At 40.9% G+C, this 19,814-nt stretch overlaps 1 protein-coding gene across 2 annotated transcripts in view; it reads right to left on the minus strand.

Moving 5' to 3' along the window:
- EDEM3 (ER degradation enhancing alpha-mannosidase like protein 3) overlaps nt 1-19,814 on the minus strand; it is a 123,652-nt gene that overhangs the window by 61,065 nt on the left and 42,773 nt on the right. For both annotated transcript variants that reach the window (XM_077452661.1, XM_077452662.1), the window contains exons 10-11: nt 12,809-12,934; nt 5,833-5,916 (exon numbers count right to left, since the gene is read on the minus strand). In XM_077452661.1, coding sequence (XP_077308787.1) covers nt 5,833-5,916; nt 12,809-12,934 — 210 coding nt within the window. The remainder of the gene's footprint in view (nt 1-5,832; nt 5,917-12,808; nt 12,935-19,814) is intronic.

Raw genomic sequence — 19,814 nt, forward strand, 5'->3', positions numbered from 1 at the left:
GTAGGTATTGATATCAGGTGCAGCACTGTCTGCCACTTGTTCATCTGTTTGTATAAAAGACGGAGCATAGCATTGTTGGGCCACGCCCTCAGAGGAAGTCATAATGACGAAACTAGTCAGGCTTAATGACCGGAAATTATGCGTGCGTTCCACGATACACAGGAAGACACACCAGGAAGTGAGCACTGAACGTTGCTTCATTGTCTCCCGATTATTAAAAGTAACACACTTTTATACACCAAGGATTGCTTGATGATTTTAATATGTGAAGCTGTATGGAGAAACTTTACATAAAGAGGCAAAAAAACGAATTTACACTATGCGAAGTCTCTTTTCTTGCCCTGAGAACCAGTGGACCGTGCTTCAATACCAGCTACCCTACTAAGATCTGTGGTTTATCTATCCATGCATGATTTTGCCATCTGTTTGGAAAGTTTGAACCCTGAAGGGGAGCATGATACACAGACTGCAGTGGGGTTCTTACACTTCCTTATTATTTTTACTTCATGTGTATTTTATTTCACATGAAAGCTATTCATAAAGTTTTGTGACTGTAGCGCCGCTTTATTAATAATTTAAGGCACTGGTTCCGAGTCGTGCTATTTTATTATTCGTAACTATTTTATATGCTTTTGCATTTTAAGCGGCTGCTTTTTTATTAATATTTTTTATTACTACTGCTTTTATTGAGGTTATTCGGTTTTAACAATTTTTGTTATAATTGCTACTGATATCTGAAGCCTGATATATATCCTAGCACTGAGTAAGTGGAGGGAGACCAAGGAAGTCACTGAGTAATGATATATATATATATATATATATATATATATATATATATATATATATATATATATATATATATATACATATACATATACATATACATATACATATACATATACATATACATATACATATACATATACATATATATATATATATACATATACACACACACACACACACACACACACACATTATATACATACACATATTATTTACACACACACATACATATATATAATGTGTGTGTAAATAATATGTGTATATATATATATATACACACACACACACAGGCAGCACTATACACTCCAATAATACAGTACAAATTATATATATATATATATATATATAAAAAAAGGTAGAAGGTTGAACTTCTTTCTGGACAGTCTCATGGATTTAATATAGAATCTAGCTGCAATATATTATGGACCTCATATATATTATGGGGTGATTTACTAAAGCTGTGCACCAACGGTACCACGGTGCATCAAAAGTAGATGTGCACGACGAAGCGCAAAGCACATTTCCGTATTTAAGACATGGTGCGCCTGTAACAAAGCTCAAATCCCCAATTCACTATAGCGATCTCGGTATTTTTCCCAGAAATATTTTTGATGTTGTCAATATGTCATTTGTAGGTTGTTAGTTTCACTTTTATTTAATTGTCTGTGCTGCATTATTTTGCAAAATCTTCATCAAGATGTTGTAAGAGACTGTCAGTTTGTGGGTACAGTCCTTTTAACGCTGCAAAATGGTCAGACCTCAAAACCATATTTCGGTAATGTCTCAAATGACATACATGTGTTTTTTGCGTTCCTTGCTCTTTTCCAAGTCCTGTTTTGTTGACCAATAAAACTTGCAGCAAAATTTTTATTTTAATAGTTTTAATAGTTTGATTGAGCATGCTTCTGCAAAACAAAGTAATGCATTTTACACTCCCACCTAAACAATTTTCATGGAACAGTTTTCCACTGCAGCTTAACTAGGCTGATTGGCATTGCAAAAAAAAAATGGGCGTGGCTTGTCTAAAAGCTACTTTCGTGGTGCCTTCATGGTAACATATGCATGGATTGTGTGTATGCTGCCATGGATAGGCACCAGGAAAGAAAAATTACAGAGGGGTAAGTATTCAATTTTCGTGCAGTGGTTCTCAGCCTTAGTCCTCAAGTACCGCCAACAGGACATGTTTTGGGAATTTATCTTAGCCAAAATAGCTGTCCAAAATATCAAGCCATTGAGTTATTTAAAGCACCTGTACAAGACGAATGAAAACCTGCAAACATGGCCTGTTGGGAGTACCTGAGGATAGGCTTGAGAACCACTGATTTAGAGCACTGAGCTAAAATCTAGCTCAAGACAATCCTATTCTAATTGGGGGCATTTGAAGGAAACCAAGTGAGTGTTAGAACCTCTGCTTGTCTTTTTTAGGTTGGGCTTTGTGTCCCTTTTCTGAAATTTGGCTTCACTTCCTGTCACATAGCCAAACAGGAAGTGAGGGTAAAACCCTACCAATGTCTTTCCTTAGGGACACATAGGTCAAGCTAGTGTCCCCATTTGGCAAATTGCACTCTAGAACTTTGCTGTGTACACCCCAGATTATTAGGTATTTTGGGGTTTATTAAAAGTAAATCCACTCTGCACTACAAGTGTACTTGCTGTAAATCTGAGGGGAAGCGGCTGATTTTATCATCCAATCATGTAGAAGCAAAGATGCTGTTTTTTTTTTTTTATTTCCCTTGCATGTCCACCTCGGATCTACAGTGACTGCACTTCCAAGTGTACTAGTAGTACAAAGTGGATTTGCCTTTAGTAAATAAACCCAAAGTCAAAAATACCTAATAATTTGGGGTGTACATAGCAAAGTGCTAGAGTGCAATTTACCTAATGGGGACACCATTTAGACTGACCTGTGTCCCTAAGCAAAGACATTGGTAGAGTTTTACCCTTACTTCCTGTTTGGCTATGTGACAGGAAGTGAATAAATTTAAAGGAGAAACTGGCAAAACTTGTGAGGTGTATTAGCCCCCAAAAACTGCCAAGAGTTCAAATCCCTCTGCACTCTATCCCCAAGCAAAAATAAGAAAGGATTTCATTTAGTTTAGCTTTGCAAAGACACATTCCTAAGTTCAACTGTGATGCATGTCAACGGTCCATTTAGAGCTTATTTAATAGAAAACACCAGTTGCCTTTCACTAGAAACATTTGTTAGTCCAGTCCTGGAAATCTGCATCTGCTTTCCTATTATTCGCCAATAAAGTTATGGGCCTACACCTAGATGCATGTCCCTGTGGTGCATATTTGGTTCCTGGAAGCAGTGGCCAGCACACAGGAATGACATCACGCACCTCCTCGAAGTTGCTTATACTGCTGCCAATTTCTTCCCACCACCATGCCCCACTCACTGTTCTCTGAGGAAGAGATGATCCTAAAGCCTCGTACACACGGTATGATTGTTGGCCAACCGAGCATATGATTTTTGTCAAAAGGGCGTGTGCCAGGATCTCGTCTTGCATACTAACGGTACACAATTGTCGTGCCACAAACGTAGTGACGTACTACAAGGAATTTCAGCTCTTGAGCGCCACTCTTTGGGCCCCTTCTGCCAATTTCGTGGCAAGCATTGATTCCGAGCATGCACGTTTGTACTTTCGACTTTTGTGTGACGGATTTGTATGTACACAAACACTTGTGTCCACCAACAGAGAGAAGTTGGGTAGATTCCACACACTCAATTCTGGAGGCTTAATAATGGTCTAGCACAGGGGTCTTCAAACTACAGCCCTCTAGTTGTTCAGGAACTACAATTCCAATCATGCCTAGTCATGTCTGAATGTCAGGAGTTTCACAATGCCTCATGGGATGTGTAGTTCCGCAACAGCTGGAGAGCCGTATTTTGAAGATTCCTGATCACTCTAGCACAGTGATGGCAAACCTTGGCACCCGAGATGTTTCCCATGATGCTCAGCTACACTGCAGAGTTCATGAGTATCATGGGAAATGTAGTTCCAAAACATTTGGGGTGCAAAGGTTCACCATCACTACTCTAGCATGCCTTGGAAAAAAAAGCTTTATTCTCATGTGCCTTGTATAATGCCCAAGAAATATAGTTTGGAAAATACAAGTGAGTCATGGCACATCTACATTCCAAAATTTGGCACTTAAGATGGTCCTGCACTATGCAATCTAATTGGCCAATCTCTGTAAACTCGATATTTCGGCAAAAGAGGTAAAAAGGTAAGACGCACTTGAACAATTAATTCAAATTATAGGAAAACAAAGGCTCTTGCACCAAAATGAATTTAACATCTAACTGATTGCAGTGTATGGTCACCTTTAAAGATCAAGATCTGAAAACATTAATTTATTTGGTTTAGAAATGCTTCTCTGTAATGTATTGAAATATTTGGATAACAAAAAAAAAAAAAAAAACACACACACATTTCAAAGATATATTATAAGTAATAGCAATGAGATTAGCAACACCCAATTAGATGAGATTAACCAATTGTATTGGGCGTGCGCCATTATCAACGAGAAAACCGCAGTTATCCTAGCGGCAATTGCAGTTTACGTATGCGGGTATTGTCGCTATTTGCACCTCAATGTGCGTCGGTTTGCACGTTCGATTAATGACTTTTCCAGTGCACCAATTCATGTATGGACTGGTGCAGTGCCTTCTTCTTAGTGAATGACCCTCTCTTTTATGTATAATATTGCACTGTATGGATAAGTCCAGACTGTACATCAGTCCTAGGAGAAAGATGGATGGAGACCTAGCCCTGTGTGCCACCTGGGATTATATGCATGTTGTCATTAACTTTGTAGTCAGTCATCCCTAATCAGAGGGCAGGGCCACATTATATGTATAAACAAGCCAAATTCAGTTTGGCACATGGGACAGAGGGCGCCAGAGGTGCGCTAGATGGCAGAGAGTCTAAGTGGGTCGTAGTGTTCCCTATGTAGCAGTTTGAGCTGTATATATGCATTTGTACAGGAAAAAAACAAATAGTTTTACTGATATCCAGTGGTAAAAGGTCCATAAAATATGAAAAAGATAGAATGTTTGATCAATGTCACATATTGAGAAAAAAAAAAATACTTTGTTAACTAAACACAGTAATCATGGTCATTGAGATCTAATAAAGGTTTATGTGCAAAACTCCTGGATTCTTTAAAATATCAAACATGTTATAAAGTAAAAAAGAAAAAGCACCAGGGGGGTGCATCTTCTGTTTGCCCTTGCTTGGAGTTCTTGTAAAAAAAAAAAAAAAAAAAAGAAGTGTATAAGCATGCACAGCCCCATGGTTGCACCCAGTACATAGCCAAGGATGCAACAGATGGCAGGTTGTCTCCATCATATGCATAAGCTATGCCATTGAAGAAAGTAACACACAGACAGTGCAGACTTGTTTTAGAGGCACAAGCTACAGGGTTGTATTCAATACTTACACAGTAACAGCCTTAGAGCAAGCATGTGTGTGTCAGTTGTTCCAACAACTAATAAACCACAAGTTTGATCTAGGTCAGTGCTATTCAAATTGTAAAGGAAGGATGAAGACGGCGGCCTGGGTGCATGTACTTTCCAAAGCATATCAGCAATGGAAGCTCCCAAAACACTATTCCACAAGGCTCCTTATAAAAGTGTTATTACTTTTGAATGCCTAGCTCAGAAGACCCCACCCTTTACCAATCAGCCCTTAATATTGAACACATCATCAGTCATTGGTAGTTTTGGAAGAGCAAAGAGTAGTGAAAATGGATGTGAGCAATACAGAGAAGAGTACCAGCTCTTAGTTTTCTCACAGCTGGTCCCCCAATGTCCCAACCTTGTCACATAGTACATTAGTCAGAGTGATTCATGGGGAGAAAAAAAAAAAAAAAAGTACTTTTTTTTTAAAATTATAATGTGGCTGGATACTTTACATGTCAGAAAATGCATGCAGTCTTGAAGAGTTGCAATTTACTTTTTAAGCATAGGAAAAAAAATTATTAACACCTGTTCACTTTAAAACACAAAATATGCATAGACATGCACAAAAAATTCCTTACCTCTGGTAAAAAATTGTGTTTTTTGGTGACTTGATATAACATTTCGTGAGTTTCTATAGCGGGTCTTATATCTCCTTTTAATACCTAACAAACAATATAAATACATGAATGCAAAATTTGCTTAACCAACTACTAAAAATTAGAAAAATAAAAATCATCATGTTGTTCACAGACATTTTCAAATCTCAAATTTACAAAAAATAATGCATGCATTCTGTTAACAGTTTACAATGAAGGCATTGCTAACCCTTTATCACTGAAACAAACAACAAAATAGGATTTTTATTACAGCTTACCTGCAAAATCCTTTTCTTGGAGTACATCATGGGACAAAGCGCCTTAAGTAATTACATAATGGGTTATAGGCCACCTTCAGGTGTGGACCCTGGTTATACCCAATCAAGGAAGTTCACTCCCTATATAACCCCTCCTCCTTCCAGGAGCACATCAGTTTTTGTAGCAAAGCAATATACTTAATCCCAAAAGAGGGGCCAGACCCACAGGCTTGAGGATTTATACTGCTGCCTGCAGCACACTGCGCCCGAAGGCAATATTTTCATATTGCCTTACATCCACCCGATAAAATCTTGATTGTATGCACTGAAGACCAAGTTGCGGCCTTACAGATCTGAGCCATGGAGGCCTGGTGACGCACTGCCCAATAAGCACTAAGCGACCTGGTAGAGTGCGCATTAACTTGAAAACGGAGGAAATTTACCCCTTAAATCTTAAGTTTGAATTATCACTTAATGAATCCACTTAGCGACAGTGGATTTCAGCACTGCCTGTACTTTCTTAGGACCCTCTGGCAGAACAAAGACGACAGTCTTACGAATCTGAGCAGTTGCCTTAAAATAGATTTTTACTGCTATCACCACATTAAGACAATGTAGTGACTCTTCTTCCCTGGAACATTTTTTTCCCCCCCAAAAATAACAATGGCAGGACAATATCTTGGCTCAGGTGAAACCTGAAATCACTTTTGATGAAAAAAAAAAAAAGTCTGGATGAGGGCGCAACACCACTCTGTCCCCATGACAAAATCAAATATGGCTCTTTACAAGAAAGAGCAGCAAATTCCGAAAACCTCCTTGCTGAGGATATAGCAACCATAAATTACCAACTTCCATGTCAGAAAGGACTATGGGAATATGTCGTTTTGGTTCAAATGGATGTTTTTTGTAACACAGACAAAACAAAGTTGAAGTTCCAAGGGTTCAAGGGAGGTTTGACGGGTGGAATAAGCCACGTCACCCCTTGTATAAAACCCCGGACTAAAGAATGAGTAGCAAGTGGTCTTTTGAAATAAGACCAATAAAGCCGAGACTTGGCCTTTAATAGTACTCAAGGCCAATTTCATTTCTACTCCCAGCTGTAAAAAGGCAAGAATTCTGCCTAAGATATATCTCCGAGGGTGCCAACCCTTGGATTCACACCAGGAAACCTAAGCCTATAACTATAATATATAGTTCTGGAAGCTGGCTTCCTTGCATTAAATCAGGGTAGAGATAACTGACCCAGAAAGCTCATGTTTCTTCAGAATGTGGGTTTCAATAGCCAAGCCGTTAAATTTATAGACCGTAAGTTGGGATGGAATATCGGTCCCTGTGAGAGCAGATCTGGCCATAGTGGGAAGGACCATGGGCCCTCCACTGCCATCTTTAAGATTTCTGCATACCATAACCTTCTGGGCCATGCTGATGACACCAGAATAGGGGGGAATCCATAGATCAGCAAGAACTGATCCCATGGGGTCACAAACGCATCCGTTCCGCATTTGAATGGATCCCTTGTTCTGGCCACAAAGTTGACTAACTTCATGTTGAACTTGGATGCTAGAAGATCTACGTATGGAGTCCGCCATCTTTGGCAAACAGCCCGAAACGTGTTGGGGTGAAGAGACCATTCCGCTGGGAATAACAGCTAGCGACAGAAGCAGTCCACCTGCCAATAGGCACGGAACATTCCTTTCTGCCCAAGTTAGAATATGGTTCACCTCTCTCTGCGCGACTTTCGTTGCTCTCTTGGTGATTGATATAGGCCACAGCTGTGGCATTGTCGGATTGAATCCTGACAGGACAATCCCGTAATCTGAAAGTCCAGGTCTTTAGAGCCAAACGTACTGCCCGAATCTCTAGGATATTGAAGGACAAGGTTCTTTTCAGTTCTTGACCACTGTCCCTGGACAGTTGTCTTTTCTAGTACTGCTCCCCAGCCTGAAAGGCTGGCATCTGTTGTTACCACTTTCCAGATGACTGGTCTGAAGGATTTTCCTTTCAGCAGATTCTGGGTTAGTAACCACTAAGTGAGGCTTTGGGACACTCTTGGGGACAGCTGCATTGGCAACTCTAAAGCTTGAATTGTTGTTTCAACCAGACAGGATACTGTTTTGCAACAGTCTTAAATGAAACTGGGCATAGAGAACTGCTTCGAATGAAGCCACCATGGTTCCCAGCAACCTAATGCAAAGGTGAATGGAGGGATTGCCATTTGACCTGACCATTTACACCAGCTCTCTTATGGAGCTGATCTTTGCCTGAAGCAACACCACCTTTTCCTGGGCTGTTTCTATGATTAGACCCAAGTACTCCAGCTTTTTTAGCAGTATTAAGGAAGATTTCTCTAGGTTGAGAATCCAACCCAACTGTTCAGATAGTTGGTTGTATTGTATTGTGCATGCTTTGCTCCAAATGAGCCACCAACTGATCTATTAGTAATAGATCGTCTAGGTACGTTACAACTTTTATGCCCTGTGCCCTTAACCTGGCTAGAGGTGGGGTCAGCACTTTGGTGAACACTCGGGGTGCTGTGGCTAACCCGAAGAGCAGGGCTACAAACTGGAAATGCTGCTGTTCTAACTCGAACCGCAGAAACATTTGATTGAGCAGGAAATATAGGGACGTGCAGATATGCATCCTTGATGTCGATTGATGCCAGAAGTTCTCCTAGAAGGATAGAACTACTGACCTGATCGTCTCCATGTGAAAGGAGCAGATCTTCAGGAACCGATTTCGATTTCTTAGATCTAGAACGGGTCTGACATCACGATTTGGTTTTGGCACCATAAAAAAGTTTGAATAAAACCCCCAAACCTTGCTCATTTGTGGGGATCTGTATAATCACCCCTTGAGATATTAAATCAGTCTTATGCCTGAAACAGAGATGGTCTTTTCTCTGGATCTTTTGGAACGCTTGACCTCATGAAGCGAGACAGTGGAAAGTCCCGAAATTCCAGCTTTTACCTCAGCGTTACTGTGGAGATGACACATCTGTTCTGAATTTCTTCTTTTCAGACTTCTGAAAATTGCAGAAGTCTCCCCCCCCCACCTTGGTGAGGGGTGTTGCCTCTACATAATGAGGCTTTAGGATTCTGGCTTGCAGGTTTCCGACCCCAGGACTTCTTTTGAGCCTGGGTCTGACTCAGAGATCTTCCTTTAGCACAAACATAAGCGTAAGGCGGGACACCAGCTGAATAGAATCTTTAATAGCATCTAAGGCAAAGCATAATGCTTTTGGTAGTTCAGCCAAATCCCAAGCTTGTTGTAGAGGAAGCTCTCTAAGGGCCTGTTTAAATTGGTCCTTTATGGATTCACAGACACTTATTGCAGTGACTGCAGGCTGAGTATTGGCACCTGCAATAGAAAAAGTAGCTCTTAACAGTGATTCAAACTCCTTATCTGTTGGATCCTTAAGCATCTGCGTGTTGTCTACTGGACAAGTTAGGCTTTTATTCACATTGGAAATCACAGCATCAACTGCTGGTATTTTCCATCTTTTGGAGATTTTCTCCTCCAGAGGAAAGAAATTTGCAATTCTCTAAGGAAGGAGAAAATGCTTATCCGGATTATCCCATTCAGCAAAAATAAGCTGTTCTAGTAATGCATTTGCAGGAAACGCATGCAAAGGTTGAGAGGGTTTTAAGGAACCCAAGCAAGAAACCCGAACTTTCAGGAGACTGCATTAGGGGTAGCATGAAAGTAGAACGAACCATCTCTGTAAGAGATTGTATCAGCAATTTCTCAGATTTGTGAAACTCTATCGTTGTTTCTTCCACAGAGGAATCATCATCGCTTTGTTTTTCCTCCTGATCGACTGAGGGCAACACCTCATCCTTCCTGTGCCCAATGTTCCCCTTGCAAAGGTTCTGAAGTGGGGGATCTAGCACGCTTCCTATCCATCTAAATAGAGGATGCGATTAAAGCCACTAATCTTTCTTCCAGACCCGGCAGGGAGGAGGAAAGGACATCTTCAGTCACATATACAGGGGCTGAGATGTAAGAAGCAGTTGCACCATCAATTTGTTCCAATGGCTCACCCTGGCTTGCCATAACTGGTAATTCACATGAGGATGACAGCATTAAAATGTGACTCTTTACCTTTTTGGTGTCTTTTTTTGGTAGGCATAGTCCTAAGTACAAAAACAGATGCACTATACAAATTGCACTTAATCACTGAAAATAGTCATAACATTTAAAGCAGCTATAAAATTCAGACTAGTGCTGGGAAAAAAAAAAAAGTGTTGTTCCTGTATCAGAAATGCCAGTTTGCAACCCTCACATGTCCCACAGCTCGTGTCCTTGTGTTGCAGGCTGCTTGTTTTCTCCTCGTCAGCCAAGGAGAGACTGTCACAGCTGTGTTGTATTTGTTTTTAGCCTGCCGTGTATCCTTGTGGACTGTCACAGCATCGCGCTTGGGCCTTCCCCCCCTCCGACCCATCCAGCAGCAGGCACAAACAGTGAAATCAGCCACAGTTAAAAAGCAATTAGCGGTATTAGCTGGACCTCCGCATCCCCCCCCCTCATGTGGGGCGATCGGGGAGGTAAAGCTCTGCTGTCCCCCTAACCCTCTGGTCCCATCAGGGGGTGAAAGAAAACATCTTTCACCAGATTACCTTTACCTTGAAAGTCTCCCGCCACGCGCTGCTGCAACCAGACACAGACTGAGCTGTACAGTGAAGACAACAGATTAAAAGGTATGTGTATAGACTCCCTCTAGTGGAGATTTAAAGCATGACAAAATGTTTTCCCTAATGGAAGAATTACAGAGGTGTTTTTAATACCCAAGTTTCTTCCCTTACCTTATCCCCTGCCACAGGATTTGCAGAATTAACAGACAAACCAGCCTTCACCCACCACAGCGGGCTGCGTTTAGCAAACCTTCAAGGACCGGGCCCCTAAAAAAACGAGATTCCAACTCCCTAGGACCTGGAAAACACCCCATCAGCAAGCTTTAGGTAATGTAGCAAAACCTAAGCCCTGGGTTCCTGTCCTACAAAAATAGGGGTTACAGGCAAAACCTTGTGCTTCAGATACGAGGCCCCAGATACCATCCTTTTAGGCCTTAGTGGCACTTTGGATGGATCTGGCCTTTATGGAGGCTATTTAAATCCAGCATGGATCACTCCAGTGGAGCTCCTCAGAGCACATCTTCACTCATGACCAACACCTTAGACACTGGCGAAAAAAACTGATGTACTCCTGGAAGGAGGAGGGGTTATATAGGGAGTGAACTTCCTAGATTGGGTATAACCAGTGTCAAACCTTGAAGGTGGCCTATAACCCATTAATTACTTAAGGCTCTGTGTCCCATGATGTAAGTAAGATAAAGAAAAATGATTTCTAAAAATAGTTTGAAAGGGAATATAAAATGGGTAATTCTCTCTGAAGTGGTGCATGATCTCCCTTCTGTGCCAAAATGTCAGGAAGTCATGTTTCTGGAACACCACCATTTAACTGAATGGGCTGCCCTTTGCTCCAAAAACATGCTAAAGACATTGGAATGTTTTTGGACAGGGTGATTTAGCGAGCAAAAAAAAAAAAAAGAAAGAAAAATGTTTCGGGTGACATTAAGAATAAAAGGCATCCAAAAGCAATTTACTGGGTTTTCATCACAATCCCGGATTCTAGGCAGAATCATGCAATTGATACGCCAAGGTGTGAACAGGGTCTAACTGTCCATCTGGGAGCTTTCGGTGTTTACATTGCCTCTGCTTGTTTCACCACTTCCTGTTGCATGCTTTCAAATATAAAACATGACATTCCCACCTCACACCCCACCAATCACAGAAAGATTTACATGTAAAAAACAGATCACACCTGGAATTCATCTTTAAAGGGGTTGTATTGTCCGCTTGGTCATTTTAACCTACATGAAATCCTATAAGGCGGCTTACCTGTAGGTAAAATTAATATCTCCTAAACCTGTACGGTTTAGGAGATATTCACCTTGCATGCAGCCGCTGACATCAGCGGCACATTGCCCTGTGAAGGTCTGTCGTGCCGAAACAGCGGGGGCCCCTCGCATGCGCGGGAGTGTCGTCATCACGGCTCCGGCCACTCACAGTACCAAAGCCACGAACTCGGAAGAATCGTCGAGGGAACATTTCAGCTTCCTCAGCTGTGACTGGGCAGCCCTGTGGGAGCTTTGTTCTAAGTTAAGTACTGGCTCATCATGCCAGGGTTTTTTTTTTTTGTTTTTTTTGGGCATCCAACCACTTGAAGTACACTTTATTTTATTTTTTTTAAAGGGGGAGTTTGGGGTAGATATAAAAAAATAAAATAAAAAAATCTATACACACTCGACTCCATGCTGCAGCATTGGTGTGATGCTGCCATTGTCTTCAGTTAGGTCTAAGAGCTGAGTGATCACATGACCTCTAATCACACCAGTTCTCAGTCAGCTCAATGCCCAGAGCAGCAACTGTCAGTAAGCTCTGCCTCTCCTGCACTAACTGGATTGCCGGGCTAGTGAGGGGGGGTGTGCATAGTTGGCTTTGGCTCTCAGTTGTACACCAAGAGCTGAAATCAATCAGACATCTGGGTAGATCTTGACAATATGGTTATGATCTTCCAGAGTGCGAGACCCAGAACAGAAGTATGGTGAAAAAAGGCTTTGGTCATATTTCTCTTCAAGATAAAGTTTAACTTGTCAATCACTATAACATATAATCTATGGTAAAGAATTTGCGGTTTCATACCTGGAGACCAGGAAAAAATGCAAGGAGAGAATCCATCCAGGTTCGAGCCGTAAGCATTGGCTTGTGAATGTGCACATCAAGTAGAAGTGGGGGCTGGCTGATGTATCGCATAATGGCATCATAATGCTATATAATGAAAGAGCAAAAACAGCAAGAGTAAAAAATAAACACGCCTGTCAATTAGATTCTAGAAGTAATCACCTAAACTAGTCATTCAGCAATATATTTGGCTGAAAACTGTAAAAATATGAAGAGCTATGAACAAAACATCGCAGAGCTAGGTCTGAAATGTTAAATATTGGTACTCAACATAAATACATGGAACCGTTATGCTGTGCCAATAAGCCATAAGTTGACTAACAAACCAGCACGTCAGATCAAATAAGTTTAAAAACAGCAATAATTCTACAGAAAAGGAAAAATAAAAATGATAGAGACAATAGACATCAATAGACCCAAGACGCTAGCTTACATTATCTAACCTACACCAAAAAAAAAAAAAAGAGCATCTCTGTAACTGGCTACTATAAGAGTCACATGCACTTTATTTTAATCTAGCTGTGGCCATTAACACCACATGCCTCTTTATTAAAAGAATAAAACAGTGCTTATAATTGCATACAGACCAAACCAAGCTTTCCTGGATATGTACAATATATTGCACATACATGTGGACAAGACTACATGCTTATTTTAGTGGAAGAGATAGTGTACAGCTATCCTCAGCAGTAACCCAATACTGAACAATGCCTGACTAAAAGCAAATGTGAGTCTTGCTGTAGAATACTGTCCATTTGCACGATGTACACTGACAAGATAAAATGATGATTATCTTTTACCCTTCAGCAATTACACACAAATGTCAACATTAAATATCTACACTTATTTTTATCAGATCAAATTAGTGTTCAAAATTGATCAGATATGCGACTCAGATGCCTGCCCATAGAAGGCAATAAGCCTGGAATTTGCATCTGAAATCGCAACCACAGTGCTCAGAAAATGCACAAGACACTTAAAATTCACACTGCCACTGCATATATGTGAACCGGCTCCATAAAAAGCCGGTTTAATTTGGCATGACATGCCAATCGGATGCGATTCAAGACACATCCAAATCCCATATATTTTAACAGAGCCTTATGCAAATTGTGAGTTGCGGCTTCTTATTTCCTGATCTGCATGCTTGCAACCAGGAAATTAGTTTGAGGCAGTGAACAGCCTTCATATTTCTCCCAGTACAGGCTTCCTTTAAACCTTATGTGCTACCTATGAATAGATAGGCTTAAAAAACAATTAAAGGCCAAACTTTAATGAGAGTAAATATATACAAATTAAAAGGAAATTCCTAGTGTCCCCATTGGAAGATTTTGCCTCTGCTACTTTTCTGCTCACAACCCAAAAATGTGCAATTTTATTTTACTTTCATGTTCAAATATTATATATATATATATATATATATATATATATATATATATAATTTTTTTTTTTAGATTTTTATTTTGTATGTTTATTTATATTTTGGATGAAGATTGATAGCACCATCACTCGTGGTGTGTAGCCAAAATAGGTGATGTGTGAACACCATGACTTTTGCCCCATGTCAAAGCTGTTCTATTTCCTGTAGGTAGGAGCAACATGTAATACATCTTAATTTTAAAGAAAAGCCAATGGGTTTTGGATCAGTTTTAGTTTTGTTTTTTTATTTCTAAACACAAAATAAAATAAATATATTTTTTTTAGTATCTCACAAAAGTGAGTACACCCATCACAGTTTTGTAAATATTTATTATATCTTTTCATATGACAACGCTGAAGAAATGACACTGCTACAATAATACTATATATAATAACTCAATGCACAGCCATTAATGTCTAAACCGCTGGCAACAAAAGTAAGTACACCCCTAAGTGAAAATGTCCAAATTGGGCCCAATTAGCCATTTTCCCTCCCTCGTGTCATGTGACTCGTTAATGTTACAAGGTCTCATGTGTGAATTGGGGAACAGGTGTGTTAAATTTTACATAATAAGTTATCGCTCTCACTCTCTTATACTGGTCACTGAAAGTTCAAAATGGTACCTCATGGCAAAGAACTCTGAGTATCTAAAAAAAAAAAAAGAACTGTTCTACATAAAAATGGCATAGGCTATAAGAAGATTGCCAAGACCCTGAAACTGAGCCACAGCACGGTGGCCAAGACCATACAGCAGTTTATCAGGACAGGTTCCACTCAGAACAGGCCTTCGCCATGGTCGACCAAAGAAGTGGAGTGCACATGCTCAGCGTCATATAAAGAGGTTGTCTTTTAGATATAGACGTATGAGTGCTGCCAGCATTGCTGCAGATGTTTTAGGTCAGCCCGTCAGTGTTCAGACCATATGCCATACATTGCATCAAATTGGTCTGCATGGCTGTCGTCCCAAAAGGAAGCCTCTTCTGAAGATGATGCAGAAGAAAACCCGCAAACATTTTTCTGAAGACAAGCAGACTAAGGACATGGATTATTGGAACCATGTCCCGTGGTCTGATGAGACCAAGATAAACTTATTTGGTTCAGATTGTGTCAAGCGTGTGTGGTGGCAACCAGGTGAGGAATACAAAGACAAGCTTGTCTTGCCTACAGTGAAGCATATTGGTGGGAGTGTCATGGTCTGGGGCTGCATGAGTGCTACCCGCACTGGGGAGCTACAGTTCATTGAGGGAACCATGAATGCCAACATGTACTGTGACATATTGAAGCAGAGCATGATCCCCTCCCTTTGGAGACTGGGCAGGAGGGCAAAAGTGATGACAGATCAAGCATGTCTCCTATTGCCCATCTGTAGGGCATCCTCAGATGGAGGGTGGAGGAGCGCAAGGTCTCCAACATCCACCAGCTCTGTGAAGTCATGAAGGAGTGTAAGAGGACTCCAGTGGGAACCTGTGAAGCTCTGGTGAACTCCATGCCCAATAGGGTTAAGGCAGTGCTGGAAAATAATGGTGGCCACACAAAATATTGACACTTTGGGCCCAATTTGGACATTTTCACTTAGTGGTGTACTCACTTTTGTTGCCAGAGGTTTAGACACTGTTGGCTGTGTTTTGAGGGGACAGCAAATTTACTCTGTTATACAAAGTTGTACACGCACTACTTTACACTGTAGCAAAGCGTAAATTCTTCAGTGTTGCAACATGAAATGATATAATAAAATATTTACAAAAATGTGAGCGGTGCACTCACATTTGTGAGATACTGTGTGTAATATATACATATAGGATTGAACAAACTATACTGGGTCATTTTAAATCTAAGCCACATGTGGTTACCTGCGGAGTCCCCCAAGGGTCAGTGCTTGGCCCGATTCTGTTCATTCTAGATCTTATTCCCTTGGGCCATATTATCAATCGCTATAATATTTCATTTCATTGATATGCTGACGATACACAGCTTTATGTAAAAGCTGCAGCTGAAACTCCTTCTGTGCAGTCACCCCTGTCAGTCCTTACCGCCTGTTTGGAGGAGATAAAGGAGTGGATGGAGCAACATTTCTTGCAACTAAATAGCTCCAAAACGGAGTTTATTATGATTGGAACGTCTCACCAGATTAAATCATCGCTGATAACTAGTATTGCCTTTTCAGGCTCTAAAATTCCAGTTTCGTCCGTAGTCACTAATCTTGGTGTAAAAATGGATTCCCAACTCACCATTGAAGCATATATAAATCAAGTATGCAAGACCTCTTTCTACCACCTTTGTAATATCTCTAAACTTCGTTCTATTCTTTCCTTTTCCGATGCTGAAAGGTTGGTTCATGCCTTTGTCTCCTCTAGGCTGGATTATTGCAATGCACTTCTCATTGGGATTCCGCAAAAGAGCTTTCAGAGGTTACAGTACATTCAAAACTCTGCAGCGAGGATCCTAATGAGAGTGTGGAAGCATGAGCATATCACTCCAATTCTTAAATCTCTTCATTGGCTCCCGGTTTCTGCTAGGATTGAGTAGAAGGTCTCTCTTCTTGCCCATCAACGCATATATGGACATGCTCCACCTTATCTTAAGGAACTTCTTAGATTGCAAAATTTACCTCGTTCCCTTCGTTCAACTAATTTGAATTGTCTAGAGATTCCAAAAACTAGATTGAAAACCAAGGGAGATGGGGCTTTTTGTGCTGCGGCCCCACGTTTGTGGAATGCTTTGCCTGATAGTTCGAGGGTTTCTCAGTCTACTGAAAATTTTAAAAAGGGATTGAAGACTTTTCTTTTTAGCAAATTTTTTTGAATTATGTTATTTGTTTGTTTTTATTGTAATTATGTAGCACTTTGAGGTCTTTTGATGGAAAGTGCATTATAATATATATATATATATATATATATATATATAGATAGATAGATAGATAGATAGATAGATAGATAGATAGATAGATATAGACACACACACACTTCAAAGAAAATGAAAGAAGCACTTTTTAATCATAATATAGCACATAAAGTCAATTAAACTCCTGGGGTATTGATCTGGTCAGTAGTGGAGGGGGCTGTTAATAAATGTTATTAACACCAAAGCAGCTGAAACTTAACAGGTGCACTAGATGAGCAACAATGAGACAACCTCCAAAAAAAACAGGATGGTTTTACAAGTGGAGGCCACTGACATTTTGTTCCCTACTCATCTTTTCTGATGGGTTTGCACTAGTTTTGCATTTGGCTAATGTCAGTGTCACTACTGGTAGCATTAGGAGATATCCAGAACCTAAAGAGGTTGCAAAGGCAGTCCAACTCCATGATGCATTTCTGCGTCTCCCAGCACAGTCTCAAGAGCATGGAAGAGATTGCAGGAGACAGGCAGTTACTGTAGGAGAGCTGGACATGGCTGTAAAGGGTCCTTTATAAAAAAAAAAAAAAAAAAACACAGCATAATCGTTATCTGCTACTTTGTGCAAGGGAAGTATAGGAGCACTGCCAGAGCCCTGCAAAATGACCTTCAGCGGGCCACAGGTGTGAATGCCTCTGACCAATCAGAAACAGAATTCATGAGGGTGGATTGAATGCCTGACCTCCTCTAGTAGGCTTTGTGCTCACTGCCCAGCACTGTGAAGCTCAATTGCCATTGAACACCAGAATTGGCAGGTCTGTTAACTGCGCCCTGTGCTTTTCGCAGATGAGGGCAAGTTCACCCTCAGCACATTTGATAGATGTAAAAGGGTTTGGGAGAAGCCACGGAGAACATTATGCTTCCTGCAACAATGTTCAGCATGGCCGGTTTGGTGGTGGGTCAGTGGTGGTCTGGGCAGGCATATACATGGAGGAATACACACATCTCTACAGGCCAGACAATGGAATCCTTGGACCCATGGTCAGATCCTAAGCTGGTGCAGTGGGTCCTGGGTTCCTCCTAGTGCACGACAATGCCTTGCCTCATGTGGCGAGAGTATGCAGCCAGTTCCTGGAGGATGAAGGAATTGATAGCATTAAATGGCCCCCACACTTGCCTGACCTAAATCCAATACAACAACTCTGGGACAGTCTGTTCAGGGAGCAAATACCCCAGGACACCATCCATCACCCCTTTAGGAACATGTCAGGATGTTGTCATGCATACATACATACATAACATACATACAAGCACCTGGGGGCCAAACTACTGATCACCATTTTGAGTTGCTGCAATGATAGTTCTGCAAATGGACTAGCCTGCTGCATAAATTTTTTTACTTTGACTTTCGGCATGTCTTTGAATTCAGTTCTCCGTCGGTTGCATTCCATCAAACAATGTGGCATCCTTTCATTCCCAACACATTATCCAGTTCATATCAGTATGGATATCCAGCATGATACTTTTCCCCTTTGAGATCTGATGTGTTTTCAAAGTGTTCCTTAATTTTTTTTGTGCAGTATATTTTACTAAATAGTTAGACGTACACTGGAGAAACTTAGGAGATCCTACAATATTCAAAATTTCAAGTTCACAGTTTATTCCTATTTGAAATGATCTAAACAGGAGTAAAAGAGCAGTTTTGTTAAAGGAGAAGTCTAGCCTGATTTCATTTGGCTGGGCTTCTATGGGTCACAGGAGTGCAATTAGTTTTGCACTCTTGTGACCTGTTTTCAGCAGAGAGTAGTCTGAAGGCACTGGAATCATCACGACAATAAAATCTGGATCCGCCAGGTGCCTGGACTGATGCTCGTCTCAGCCTCTCAGCGAGCCCCTGAGAGCTGGGCAGCAGGTTGTCCAGATGAAGGCCAAAGGGATGACCCTTTTATGCCATAGCGAGAGAAGCATGTCCTTCCAAATCTGTGATTTCTAGAATATTGCATCTTTACAACGTCACAAACTCATTCAAGAAGTCCACAAAAGACGAATGCAACAGAGAATAGGATAATGTGGAGAATCTCAATGGGCAATCGGTATAACACTGCAGCTGCGATTGCTCGCCAGTTCCGCTCTAAACAGAGAAAGGATCTATCTAGTCATACAGTGTCTTGCCATTTAAGTGAATTTGGACTGAAAGCGCTCTCGCAAGCGATCAAACCTCATTCCCAGAAAGATTTAAAAGGCTAGACTAACTGTTCCTGAGGAGCATGTCGTGTGGACAGAGGAGAATTGGTCCAAAGTTGACTTTAGTGATGAACGAAAGTTTAAAATTTGGGTCCGATGGGAAACATGTTTGGGTTCAGTCCTTCCCCAGTTTGAAGACAAAGTGTGTAAAGAAGTCAGTGAAAGGTGGAGGGGGATGAGTCATGGTTTAGGGGATGTTTTCTGCAGCAGGAGTTGGGAATCTTATACAGCTACATGACAGAGTGAACGCAAATGTTTATTGGAGCCTTCTTCGACAACATGCGGGTTCCTTCCCTGCGTTTATCACCCAATCAGCCAGCAATTTTCACACACGCTAATGCCTCCTGTCACACAGAAAAACGGGTAAAGTAGTTCCTTGAAGCTGAAAACACTGAAATGGCCAGCCCAGAGTCCTGATCTAAACTCAATAGAAAACCTCTGGAAAATCTTTGGCGAAAAAGTTACCCA

Source organism: Lithobates pipiens, unplaced genomic scaffold (genome assembly GCF_037356315.1).
Source record: "Lithobates pipiens isolate NorthernLeopardFrog02 unplaced genomic scaffold, aLitPip1_a1.2 Scaffold_23, whole genome shotgun sequence".
Taxonomy (NCBI): domain Eukaryota; kingdom Metazoa; phylum Chordata; class Amphibia; order Anura; family Ranidae; genus Lithobates; species Lithobates pipiens.